Genomic DNA, 14,764 nt, shown 5'->3' on the forward strand with positions numbered 1-14,764 from the left:
GGCCGCCAAAATGATACGTTCATACTGGTTCAGCTGCATTATATACGATATGTTTACACGTATAAAAGCACGTATATTTTTGTAGCAAATTTGAAATGCCCACCAAATGGTTGTCTGGGTATGCAATCGTGCATCCATAATTTAAAGGGAAGGCATATTTCGATGGCTTAAATTAGAAGTATGTACCTCGTGTAATTTGATCAAGTCGATAGATATTTCCGAAAATAGACACTTGGTAGCTTTTTTTTTCTCCAAAAACGGCTTTTAAAATGTTGTCAATACTATGAGTGATAAAAGTTGAAATGTAAAGTTTTGTTTAATATTATCAGAGTTGGATATGATGAACATTGAAAGTAAGAAACAAAAAACAAAGAAAAAACTACACGAAAATTTTTTTTTTACCTAGCTTTAGCAATACCAAAATTTAAAGTTCAGAGCTGTAATTGTTTTTTTAGTTTTTTTTATTTTTTCCAACACAAAAACCAATTTTTTTCCTTATTTTTCGAACACAAACAAATGACCCGGGTCTAAATGAAACTTGATGTTTCCTTGAAGAAATTCCGTTCAATTAACACTTTGCGTACATCTTTCAAAGATATGATGGTTTCGTACTTATGCTTAAATCACCAAACCACCGAAAGTCTACTATGATTGCCATGGCAGGAATTTGATCTCATGACCATTGGCTCTATCCTCTACGCCACGGCGGGCAGCTGCTTGTCCATTAGCATATTGAAACCATGAATTAGGCTTTATTCAATAATTTGAACCATTCAGACATCAGAAGTATTGGTTCCGTTAAAGATCTGAGAATTCCCAGCTGATTCTTTGAGATCACAAAGAATAGAAAACAGTGCAATCCCCTTATTATCATATTAATTAAAACACTTAAGAAACAGTTAGACCGCTCCCATCCGTATTGTTTCAGCAACTCGGAGGGTTAATCTAACAGTAAAAGGTGGAAACTGTCAGTTGGTTCCACAACACTTCTTCAGCAACAACAGCAAATTCCCAGCTAGTGGCAACATCGTGCGAACGAGAGATAGAGTCGAAAGAAAGGAAAAAAATGAACGAGAACCAACGGGAAGAACTTATTGAGAAACATATTCAATTATGTGGCGTGCAACAGCCTTGGGGAGGGAAAGATGCAGAAGTTAAAGAATAATAATAAGCAGCAGCCGAGTTACTAGAACCCGGTCCAAAATTGCATTTCTACTGCATAAAAGTGCAATCCAACCGACTAACCTCAATCCGTTCCGTTCACTATCGGCACCAGGAAAGCGTGAGCTGTTTGCATGGAACATAACAACTTACAACAGTACACCGGAGATATGATTAACCAAACATAACATTATTATCAGCAGGAATTTTACTATGCAGAAACCTCTAAGTGGGTGGGAATTTCCGGAGGTTCTTTTCAGGGTTTCTTGGTTGTGTAATCTAATAAGATGAAATTAGGTTATGATGAGTGATCATATTTACTGACTTTTTTGACAGTTACTATTCTCCATAAATTAAGAGAAATAATGTGTGTAAAATAAGGTTTCTAGAATTGTTTCAGCACGTATTTGGGCTGACGAATCCACGTAGTTTAACATAAAAACCATCCCAAATCCGGGCATTTGATTTCAAAATTGACAACCAAAAATCTGGACAATATCCGGGCAACTTTTTTCAAAACCCAGAAATAACACAACAAATACCAAGAATAAAAGTGAAAAAAAAAACTATCAAAACTCATCGACAGATTTTAAATCGTGTTAAGGCTTTCAAGTTTCAAAAAACTTTTAGTGATTATTTTAATAAAACTTTGTAAAAATTTCGTCCGTCATTTGTTTTTTTTCTTCATAGATGTAAAGTATTGGAATTTTTGGCATAAAATTCAGTTAATAAACTCATTCATATTTTGTGTAAAACAACATGATATTTCTAAGATTTTGATAATGGAAATATTTGTTACAAATGTTTCAAATCAGTACCTACTAAGTTTACACTTAGAAACTTAGAAACTACATTAAAACATCAACATTAAGGAGTTTTTTTTAACTTAACTTTTACACGTATTCAACAAACATTTGTTTGATTTATTTTCTGTCAATTTACAAATTAAACGGGAAAAGCAGCTTTCGAGTTGATATGCTTGATTTCACACCGACCGAATCCATTTGTCACTTCAATCCATTCCATCATCGACAGATGAATTTTCAATTAACATCACCGGGCGTTCACTTCCAGCCCACAAATGTTCATCTTTTTTCCCGATTGATCTCCATCTTAATTATTAGCAAACCAGCAGATGGATAACGCACGCAGCATGCCCGGGCTCTCAAATAACTTTCATCACCGGTAGTTTTTAACTTTTTTTTCCTAAGCTTTTCGTTATTTTCCAACACCCGTTTATTTTCCAACTTATTGTGTGCGGTGCTTCCACAATTTGTTCCGGACACAAACAGATGCGTTCGAGTGAAATCGAAAGTTTTCCTCGCACATCATTTCCTTTTTTTTTGCTTTTCTGCTGGGTGGCACACCGCTACCATTTTTCTTAAGCCACTTTGTGCAGTCGAAGAAAACTGTGAAATTGTTAATAGTGGTTTTATATTAGCGAAAATTGCTACCCTAAGATGGGATGAGCTTTTGATCTGCGATAGCGCAGCCGGATCCGCCTTTCAATGGAATCGATAATGAATTTTGCTGGTTTCGGTCCCAGATGTTGATCGAAATCTTTATGTTTGTTTATTTACTTAACAGAAATGCAATGCAGTTTGAAGCATCACTTATTTTTAAGATTTCTTTTCAGAACTTAATTTTTTGTGCATGTTAAATAAATTCAAATTCCTTTTGAGCAATGAAACGCATCAAATAGATCGTTCCGTATTATTCGAAGGAAGATTGCATGCAAGTAGAAAGCTCAACTTTGAATGTTTTTGCTATACGCCACAGACAACTGAATTTACATTTTCTTATTAGACAGTTTAGCAGATTAAATAAAAAAAAATTTTGAATTTGTCAAACAAATATGAGTTTTAACAATGGGTGCACGGTTTCACCACAATTTCATCGTAGTAGACATATTCTAGCATTCATTTCCCTTAATTTTTCACAATTTTCTAATAAACTTTACCTGATATTGAAGGTTTAAAGGAGTCCTTCTAGCCGTCAGAGCTGATTAATTGGACTCCTTGATTACATGTTCGAAATCTACCCCTTCTTAAAAGCTATCAACCTCTGTCTATAAACAATCCTTCACTATTTTCCCTATATCTTTTCTAGTCCTTAACAAAAAAAAATTTAAAAAAAACTGACTTTGGCTCCCTAAGACCTTCGGTATGAGCCGTTTCAAATAAACGAATTATAAAAAAAATCTACACGTAGAGCAATCAACCATAGGTGCACGGATTCACCGCCATTCATAGAAAATTTTCTTTTTATGGTTCTGTATTCTGGATGCTTGGATTTACATAATTTTGAAGGAGTATTTTGACAAATCTTTACCACACCATGTCTCAAGATAAATTTTTGATAAACGATTATTATTTGAAGCTCGGCTTTTTTTTTTAAGAATCCTTGCGTCAATCTAAACTTGATGTAGTATTTTAATTATTCACTATTACATTACAGTTATTGAAGTATATTTATCTGGTGTAGTTACCGAGAAAAAATAAAATCCGTGAAATAATTGGGCAAATTTGATCAAAACTAAGAAATTAATCACAAAAAATCAAAAAAAAAAAATTAATAAATCGATTTCATCCAAGCTTATCGACAGATATTGAATTGTATTTTAGGCTTCCAAAAAATCTTTCATTATTATTTTTATAAAACTTGCTCAAAAAGTTTCGTTTCGGAGGCATGAATAAAAAATTTCACAACACAGTTTGTTTTTTTTTTTTTTGTTTTATATGCCAAATTAAGAGAATGAATCCGTGCAAAATCCGCGCATTTCTTAATGAAATTCAGGCAATGGACTGGTCCCAAGTTTGGTATAAAATATCCAGGCAAACCCAGATGAATCTGAACAATCGGCAACATTTTGATATGGCATTTAAAATACCAGAAAGCCACTAGAGCTATTTATTGAGATTGTAAATTTCGAAGAAAACCTAAAGTGAGCGAAAGTTTTTTATTCTTGTATGAATTATAAGGCTATGAATTTTACCAAACATTTTGACTGATCATGGTCCGAGTTTCCATGGCGATATTTAAATAAATAAGTGAAATATAAAATGAGAAATCTGCAGAGACTCGAAATTGATGAAAATGTGCAAACGTATTTCACCAAAGTTCAACTTTCATACATCCTAGAAAAAAATGTTTATCCTTTTATACCTACTACCAGATATCGCATTCTAAATTAGTTTTCAACAAGTCCCCGTTGAAAGTTTTAAATTAAGAAATATTGGTAAACAGAAATAGTACTTTTGTTAAAAAACATTCTAAATTAACTCTTGCCTGGTTTTTGGGGACAATAGCAAACGCAACGCTTTTTCCAAACTCATTCACAGATTCATCAGTTTCTGTTTTTTTTTCGGTATAAATTACATTTTGAAACATAATTTTTTCTAATTGTTTTAAGCAAAAAACCTTCATTTTAAAAGGCATTTAAGAATGTTTGATGTCTGCTCCAGAAACAACACTTCTCCTCCGTCTGACCATTCTATAATAATGCTGAACCATTTAGAAGTAAAACTCTGAAAAGGGCGTATCCATTTGCCGCACAGTGTGAATTGGCAATAGTGAATATTGTTCTCACCCCTTTCAGGGAGTTATGAAAAATTCTCTTAATAAATTCTGCTTTCACTTGAATAGCAGTCCCAAACTCCCTTTTTTGTAGCCATAATATGCAAAACACACTTTTGATATATGTTGTGCGAAGATTGATGAGTGTGACAAAGTTCCACAATATTAGAATCAAAAAAGAAAATGTTTTCGTGTTCGTTCTGGGAATGAAACAGAATGCGGTTTCGAAAAATGGACTCCGCTCGTTCGCGTGTGTAATTTCGATTTTGCTGCTATGACGAAGCGTTAAGCGGGCCATAGACTACACAAATTGGCCTGTACAAATTCGATGATTCCGCGTCGATTGTTTGATCTATGCTCGCCCACACACTATACAAACATATTTCACGCGAACACAAATGATTGCTGGCGAAAACAGCAACAGCAACAAAAAAAACCATCTCCACCCCGGCTGGGAGAATGTTTTGTACAAAATATTTCGATCCCGACCGATTTTACTCCAACCGTTTGGGCGCTCATTCAAGCAGTGCCATACACTATGCAAATCGTGCTCACAGCGACAAAATTTCATCGAATTTCATCGCATTTGTACAAATGTTGTGTAGTCTGTGGCCCGCTTTAGCTTCGCGCGGATTGCTTTGATGTTTTTTTTTTTCGAACCGTTTGCGTTTTTGGGTGAAGTGATTGAGTGCGCAACATAAACCCAGCCCAGAACATGTATGGACGTGTTCGAATCCATCGCAGCAAGCGGGAAATTTCCAACGAAGGAAAGCTCGAAACTGGTGAGAGCGTTCCATCTATTTTACTTTATTGTTCACCTCATAAGTTGAGACAATTATATGACGTAGCCAATCTAGCATCAAAATTTTATTTTGTTGATTTTTTTTATTGCAATTGTTAGAAAAAAAGTTAAAATCAAATGTTTGTACAGCGAGAAATTACATTAGTTTTTTGGTTTTTCTACTATCTAAAATGATTTATCATTTCCCTACCCAAGATTTAAGATATATGTAGCTGAAACGCAATAAAAAATTTAGATTGATTGTCGATTGTCATTCAAATTATTTAAAACTTAAGGCTGTAAAGCTTGGGGTTTAGATAAAATATTACGTTTTAAAATGTGTAAATATTAACAAAAAATTTATCTCAATCGTCAGATTAAAGTTGATGGATTATTAAAACTTTTACATTCAAGATTTTTACATAATTTGTGCAAATTTAAGCGAAATTTTTAGAACTAATATTATATCCTATTAAACTATGAGAAGTTTAAAATAATATTGTTTTATTTTTAATAATTAGTGATGTCATAAGTTCAAATGTTTTCGTTTTTTTTGTTTGGTAGAATAAAAATTTAACTAAAATTATTAGTTATGCCATGAGGATGTATTATGTAATACCTCGATATAAAGCAACTTCTTTTTAAAGCAACCTCGATATAACGTAATCCAATATAAAGCAACTTTTGCCTCTATATAACGTAACTTTTAAAAATTAGAAAATTTGAATAAATATGTTTAATTTCAATACTTTTTTGTCATAAAAATATAATAATGTTGTTTATTAGCCATGCGGTAAATTCTAAGATGCTTAAAGTGCGAATGAGCGCAAGCGTTGAAAATGTAACTCCAGTACTTTCAGTATTTAGATAGTCGCTTTTGTGCTTTTGAAAACCCAGCCTGGAGCATGTATCTCCATTTCAAAACCTAATGACTATTTTTGCACCTACAGATAAGTTGCTTAAGCTGAAGTGAGGTTAGGGCATGTAGTCTTTTATTCAAATAAGTTTTTATGATTGCTGATCAATCACTGTACAGACTTCTGTACCAACGCGAATGCACGGATTTTATCACTTGCTATGAAAAGGTTCGGTATCCGCCTTCTTAAACTAAGCGGAGAAAAATTGTCCAGTAGGGGAGAATGAGGATACTTGATCCCTGGGGATACTTGATTCCTTAGCTATATCTCGAAACCGGAATGTCTTACAAAGTTCAAATGTTCTAGAAAAATGTGCCAAAATGAGCAAAATAACAATGTTTGTAGTTTAAATTTTTTTAACAAAATAATTGTTTGAGTAATTGAACTTTGTTTGAAAAATTTAACAAAATGTAAATTGAAGATCTTTTTTCATCACTTTAAAATGTTCCTTACATGGGAAAATTATAAAAAAAATATTTGTTCCAATGTATCAATCGTTCGAGCGTAAAATAAACTTCATAATGCCATATTTTCAAAGCAATGGAAAACTCTCAACTTTTTTCAGAAAAAGTTTTCTAAAATGTTGATTTTGGGTACAATTGATCCCCTAGAGTTGGGTACAGTTGAACCCCCTTCCAAATGGCATATTCTTCTTCTGAATTGATCGTTATGATTGCTGAATACGAAATTACTAATATTTATCCAAAAACTAATATTTATCAAACAAATGTCTGAAGAAAAGAGCAAACATAATTAATTTTTTCTTAATTATAAAAAATAGCGCCTTTAAGTATGCAATGTAATAGCGTTGAGACATAGTTATAGAATTTTCTTCTTATGTCTGCTATAAATTGTGAAATGAGAACAAACATGACCTAAATAGTCAATTAACATTCTATCTTGGAATTTTGTTTGATTTTTATACAAGGATTAGGGCTTCCTGAATAAAAGATCAAGTCTCCTTCAATAGGGGATCAAGTCTCCCCTAACTTCAGAAAAATCGCAATTTTTTTACTCCCACGAAAATGCTTCTAGTTCATCAACGGGTTCAAGTATCGTTCTAATTTTTGGAGTATAGAAACTTGAAGTTACAAGCTGTCAGAAAATGTCAAAGACGGCGAGTTGCTAAATTTTCCCAGAAAGATATGGTGAAAACAAGAAAAGGGGTTCAAGTATCCCCACTTTCCCCTATAGCAATAATAGACGAATATATCGCCAAATTTACAAAAAAAGTCCAAGATTAAAATCAATCTCCAGCTCAAATCTGGAATGCTGCCGAAAGTGGGTTGTTTTTAAGAGCACACCAACGCAAACATTAGTTGAGGAAGATGCCAGAAGTCAGTAAGCAGAGGATTACTTTCATGCCATGTAGCAATATGGATGGTAGTTTCAAACTTCCATTAATGATGATAGGGTAATCCACGAAACCACAAGTGTTGAAAAACATTAAAGAGCTGCCAGTATACTACAGGTCCTCCAAGAACGCTTGGATTACCAGAACTTTTTTTTTTGAGCAGTTTGTGCAGTTTCTTAAATCCGAATCAACTTCAGAATCAACTTTTTCACATTTAGGATCACTATCGATGCTCCAAAGGACCATTTTAAGTAGTGTTTCGATATAACGTAACTTCGATATAAAGCAACGAAAAAAAAAAATTCGTTGCTTTATATCGAGGTATTACTGTAGTTAAAAATTTTCTCCTTGTTTTGTAACCTCCATTTTTATACATCTTAAATTAGAGAAAAGATTTTTGATATTGTTAAATTTAAAAAAAAAAGAACTATTGAAACACATTTTTTATTTCATCGAAATGATTGAATCTGATTTCAAAAAGACAGCAAACAGGGTTGATTTTTCTTTGTAAACTTTTTACGTTTAATAATACTGCAAACTACTATTCAAACTTTTTGTTTTAAATTTAAATTTATTAACCTAAAATTATTTTTCACATAAAATTTACTGCCCTTCAAGTTAACTATTTTTTTCTTTTTCAGGTATCAGGTAGTTTTTATGTTATATACATATATGTAGAATATTATTTTGAATTTGAATTATATTTTCATATCGGGGATTGGGAACTAGAGGGAATGCATCTGGGGATAACCCAAAGCAATTATTGCAAGCGGAGTGGGTTGCCAACCATTGTAGGTTTCTGAGGGTTGGATGCCTTCTCTCGACGAACCATCGGCCGTGGAAGCCCGAGAAGTCAATTCAAAGGCCAAGCCACACTGACATAGGCAGGACCTTGCTACCGATGGGGGAATCATACATACATACATACATACATACATACAATATGCAAAACACACTTTTTACGTTTAGTACGTACTTAGTAATACCGTGTAAAGGGGAAGAGAGGGGGGGGGGAGGGGCAATAGGAGGCAATTGGCCCGGGCTTCCCGACTTACCCTCGATTAAAAAAAAAACATTAGGTTCTTTAATCATAACAAGAACTAGAAATCTAGCAAAGGAAATAGAAGCTAGAAAATCCAAATTGAAACATAAAATATACTAGCTAAGGGGACCCTCTTGAAAAAAATTCTCGAATGGTTTCACTCGAATATGAGCTAAGGGAGGCCCCTAGAGTGAGTATTGTAGATTTTTTCTTCACGTTTCTGAAGGCTGAGCAAATCAGAGCATCTTTTTTCCAAAACTTGGAAACTCTGAACATATGATTTGGATTTTTTTTTCAAACGAAATCAAAAAAAAAATTAACCAGAATTTAGTGATTATCCAGGAGAAAAGCCAGTTGAAAGCTGAAAATATTTATAATAAAGAAATAAAAAAAAGTGATGATTTGAAAAATAGAAGCATTTAATGAGAAATAATAATACAAATTTCATTTTTTTAATTCAATTTATTTTAAACACACATCAGTAACGTTAAAATCGTTTTTCAAACTTTCAAATAAAAGATTTTTTTTTATTGTAGCGGCCCACCACACTCACCCACACCAAAAGGCTCAATTGAGCCCCCTGGTAATGGACACTACTGTTCTCAGCACATCTGGCAGCAAAACAATTTAAAAAAAGCAAGCTCATCTTTGCCCATCTTGAGTTTTTGGTTTTTTTTTTTCTGTATATAAATCTAGCCAAATATGGACTTTTTTTAAAACCATATTGTGGAAACCAGCCAGGCCACAGTTCAATTTACTTTGGAACCCGTGTAGGTATGCCAGAAGAAAATCTGTAAAATTTTAATTGACTACCCACAATACACAATTTTTTCAACAGTAAAAAATATGTTAAGGCTTTTATGGCGACTGGAATTACTTTTATTAAGTTAGTCGAGATTTGAACAAATAACAGTACCTAATTATCAGTTCTTAAATGAAGACTTGTAAATAGCAAACAATAGGTGAAACCAAGAAAAGCATATTCCATTTAAGTAAAATTCGAATGTTTTGCACAATTAGTATATTTTTTTAAATTAAAACATTAGGGGAGAGTGGTGATACGATCCCCATTCATTTTTTGAATCATAGTTTTTTGGGAAAATTTATCTACTCGCCGTTTTCTGCATTCTCTAACAGCGTGTATTTTCGAACTTATATGCTACAAAAGTGAGAACGATACATGAATTCGTATATAAACTAGAAGCAATTTCGTGAGACTAAAAATATTTTGATATTTATTATGTTACAGGAGATTTGATCATTCACTAAAGGCGATTCAGACTCGACTCTAGGCAAAAATCTAGTGAAATTTGAAGATAAAAGGTCCGTTGACTATTTTTAACCATATTAATTCTCATTACACAGTTTGTAAGTATCAGACAAAGAGAGCCCATAGTCATGGCATACTTTAAGGCGCAATTTTCTAGTTTTTAGATAAATACAGTATTTTAAGTCCTTTTTACCAGATAATTTTTGGATAAACATAAGTTATTGGACAGCTATTAGTAGTTCCATGATAACCAATGATCACGATCCATTCTGAAGCAAAATTATATCATTTTGAACTCTAGGGATCAATTATACCCATAACACACATTTTGGAAAACTTCTTCTTTAAAAGAAAATGAGAATTCACAATTGCTTTGAAAATATGGCATTGTGAAGTTCGTATTCTACTCTAACGATTGACAAATTGGAATAAATATTTTAATAATAATTTTTTTTCATTTGCGAAACATTTTAAAAGGGAATAAAAGTTCTTAAAATCACTTTTGTGAAATTTTTCAAAAAAGTTCAATAACTTGAAATTTTTTTTTTTAAATTTTGAGATAACAGTACTGTTGGTTTGTTCCATTTTCCTCATTTCCCTAGAACATTTGATATATGTAAGATATTAATGTTTCAATTTAGCAAAGCAATCAAGTGTCCCCAGGTATCAAGTAATCTCATTCTCCCCTACCGGTATTTTTGAGGAATTTATAATTCATGGATTTAAAACTATATAGTTTTTTAAAGCATTTTTGTGTATTGGCTGATTTTTATAAAGAATAAAGTTCCATGGATCTCGAAATAGCATTTTGAACAGCAAAAAAGTTCATCATAGCTTTCGTACAGCTCTATGTGAACTTATGAGTTCGTTCCTTAAACGATATCCGAACTTTTGGTTGCTTGGGATGCCAACAAAATACTTATGAATCTGGGCAATATCAGAGCAAATGTCGAGAATTATTGAAATTTACAAAATATATGAAGAACTTAAAGAGAAACGTTGGAAATCAATGAAAAATAAATTTATAAAACCGAGCGATCTAGAATGCTAACTTTATAAGCATTGAACATTATTAAAATTTGTGAAAATCCCTTTAAAAAAATTCTCAAGTTGCTTAAATTGGTTCAATCGGCCATACTGAGATTGTATTATAAATTTGCATTTTGAGATAGATCTCAGATAAGAAATTCAACTACAACTTTTCCACCTGAAATTTTCTAATATTTATTCTGAAGTACTTTTATTTTGAAATTTTGTTTACCGAAGTAAATATGCAGAATTCAGCATATCATTTTTGTTGAGGCCAATCCCCAAAAAATCGCTGGTCCGGTAAACCAACGGAAGTTCCCAAACGTAGAATGTTCGGACGATAATTAATTGCACGCACTACAGGTGATACGATCACGGAAACATATATTTTTACTCAAATAAAATACGATAAATTCAACAGAGAAACAGTGGACTGTATTTTTAGACGAATGCTAACGACCGACCCGGGTGATCAATTCAATCATCACTTTCTAACTAGCTACTTGCTACCCTCAGCAGCAGCAGCACGTAAATTACCAATCGAGTATGATCGGTTATCGGTCATTCCCTTTTCCACTTTGCACACACGCATTGTTCGTCCTGACCACTGTAGATGCGTGTGGCAGCGGTGAACAATTGTCGCTGCTTGTAATTATTAGCCACTGGCTGATGCGGATATCAATGTTCAATTATTCATAACTCGCGCCCGCTGCTGTTTGGCGCGAACAATTTTAATATTGATAATTCTCAAATTGATTTGAATAAAAAATGGGATTTCATTAATTGACATTTTCAAGTCTTGTGTTGTTTTCTAAATTCCATGGTTTTCTAATTTTTGGGAACTAAAGATATTTGTTGACACTGCTTATCTCATCTGATTCTTTTTTATGATAACTGATTGTGTGTTTTGAACACCTAATCTACATTATGATTTTATGATTTAAAATTTATTTTTTTTTCTCATTTAGAATAACTATTTGACAAGTTTCTCTGTTTTCAAAATTTGTTTTAAAATTTGAAATCCGCATCACATTTTTCAAATTCCAATGAATTACATAAATTTTTTTTGTGTTTATGAATTTGAAATTGAAATAAAATTTTTATTTTGAACTATATACTTAGTAATTTCTTCTTTGGCTCTGATTGTCACTTTGTTCGTCAAATTTGTATATGAGTTGTATTAATAACATGTTCCTCGAATATTGATTCGGAGATTTTATTTAAAGTAGAGACTCTGAATTGTAGTTCTGAATAAATTTTGATTTCAGGATTCAAACTATACTCTTGAATTCTTATATCCTAAGGTTGCCTCATGCCCGGATTTTGCCCGAATTTATTTACTTTATTTGGCAAATAAAAGAAAACAACAACCACCTCCAAAACGAAATTTTTTGAGCTAATTTAATAAATATAATCATGAAAGGTTTTTTGGATATCGAAAATACGATGAGAATTTGTCGATAAGTTTTGATGAAAAATTCAAAATTTTTCAATTTTTTTTTATTTTTGTTAAGTAATTTCTGGATTTTGAGAGAAATTTGCCCGGATTTTGCTGGGTTTTTATACAAAATTGCCCGGTTTGTCCGGCCCGGATATGTGCTGGAAAAATTCTGGTAAACTTATTATATCCGTATCTCCATAGAATTTAAATTTACTTCTTTAGGTTTTTCTTTTCAATTTGGGGTTCAAGGTTTGAAATCTTAATATAACTTCCCAATTATTATGAGGGAAACATTTATACTGCATTCCATGAAGCACATACCAAGCTATTGACGATGAATAAAAAAAAATTTGAAATCTATCTTTGATTTTTTTTAGACTAAGTTTATCTATGACAGATTGTTTGGTTGAGCTCAAACAACAATTTCTAGAGGAAGATTTTTTTTTTAATTTTTGTAACAGAGAAAAATTGAAAATTGTACTGGACTCGAATTTGCACTTGTCCTGGTGTAACTTTAAAAAATATTCAACAAAAAAAAATCAAACCAATCATTTGTGGTTCGAATATTCTAACCTTCTTTTGTATTTTGTTGTTAATTTATTTACAAGATCTGCTGTTAAACTGAAAAAGTTTTCCTGTGATTGCGTATAAGTTAACATTATGACTTTTTTCTACTTAGAGCGATCTCATGAAGGTTTTGTAATTTGTAACAATTTTAGCATATTGAAGAAAGTGATACCTTATCTAGCATATTTTTCCTTTCTGAGGGTAACATAGTCTAAGTTCCACAACAATATAAATAAAAAAGATTGTAGATACACATCCGAAAAATGTTTCCTCGTTAAGAACAAGCATAAACATAGTCTCGCAAACAAAATTTCACGCAGAAAAAAGTTACAACTAGGACTAGTTTTTTCCCTTCAACTTAAACAATTTTGCCTAGTTGGCTCTAGAACATGAAAATGTATATGGGTATAAATAAACATATGATATGTGGAATGGTGAAACCATATTTTGGCCGTCACTTACCATCGGTCTAATTGTGCTGGGACATCTGTAAAAGTCACTTCCTGCGGTCAGACTCTGCAGATACTTTTTGTTGGTTCCCCCGTAGATGGATTCCATTTTTCCTATTTTTTTTTTGTTTCTGCTTGGCAAATATTCACTAGGAACACTGGGAACTGGGATATACAAAAAAGATCCGAATCTGGATGGCTAGCTGGTTGGCAGCTAACTTATGAGGGTTTGAAGGTACCCGGCTGGAATGGTTCTCTCGTGTTGCAGAACACCAGGGGCTCCCCGATTTGTACGCGGGCACAGTTTTTGAATAAGTTTCCCACCGAAAATAGTTGCTTCCGCGATGATAAATGGGATCGAGTTCGGGATGTGATTTTTTTTTCTCTTCAACTGGGCAGCGAAATCGACCGCACTTCCAACTACTAACTAGTGATCCGGGCTATCCCCTCGAAAAAGGTGCATAAATTTTAGGCCAAAAGCCCGCGCTCACTTCGCGTAAGACCCATTTTGTGAGGGCAATTTTTCACCGAAAGCCTTTGCCATCCCATATTCATGGCGTTTTTGTAAAATTCATGCTATTAAACCAAAAAAAAAAACTTGAAATTCACTAAGTGCCACTGCTACGGCGGGAAAAACAAAAGTTTCACTTTCACTGCTGCTGCCTGCTAGTAAGTAATAGCCACTCTCTAGGCTAGGCTCTTCAGATGTGCACTTTTTCCTCCCCTGCTGCTGCTAGACGACGATGGCATTGACCACATGTTCGATGAAGATGATGATGGCGATTTTTATGATTTTTCGACTGTTTCGGGTGAATCACTTTTTTTTTTGGTTGCCGCTACTTCTTTTTACCCAGTTAATTCAAAGAAAGTGAGTAAAAAGCTTCACCAACTTCACTGGCGACCGTCAACTCAACGGAGCAACGTATCAGATTCAAACCAGTAGCGTGGATCGTTTGATTGATTGATTGATTAATTGGCAAACTTTCGGTCAGCGTGACGTTGATCTCCTGCTCGAGCACTCTTCTTCTTTGGGTTTCTTTTTTTTCGGAGCAAAGGCCGTAGACGCGGTTTTGATCAATCAGCCGATGATGTGTTTTCGCTTTCATTCGAAGTTGACCCGGTTCGGTAAGATAATGCGATCTGTAAAAAAAGAAGAAAATTTTTGAACAAACATATT

General features: G+C 33.2%; 1 protein-coding gene across 1 annotated transcript in view; it reads right to left on the bottom strand.

The window, feature by feature from the left end:
- LOC129747932 (mucin-2) overlaps positions 1–14,764 on the bottom strand; it is a 234,663-nt gene that overhangs the window by 127,578 nt on the left and 92,321 nt on the right. Inside the window, exon 2 of the mRNA XM_055742360.1 lies at positions 13,601–14,727. Within this exon, the coding sequence (XP_055598335.1) occupies positions 13,601–13,696 (96 nt within the window). The 5' untranslated portion in view covers positions 13,697–14,727. The remainder of the gene's footprint in view (positions 1–13,600; positions 14,728–14,764) is intronic.

Source organism: Uranotaenia lowii, chromosome 2, assembly GCF_029784155.1.
Source record: "Uranotaenia lowii strain MFRU-FL chromosome 2, ASM2978415v1, whole genome shotgun sequence".
Lineage (NCBI taxonomy): Eukaryota > Metazoa > Arthropoda > Insecta > Diptera > Culicidae > Uranotaenia > Uranotaenia lowii.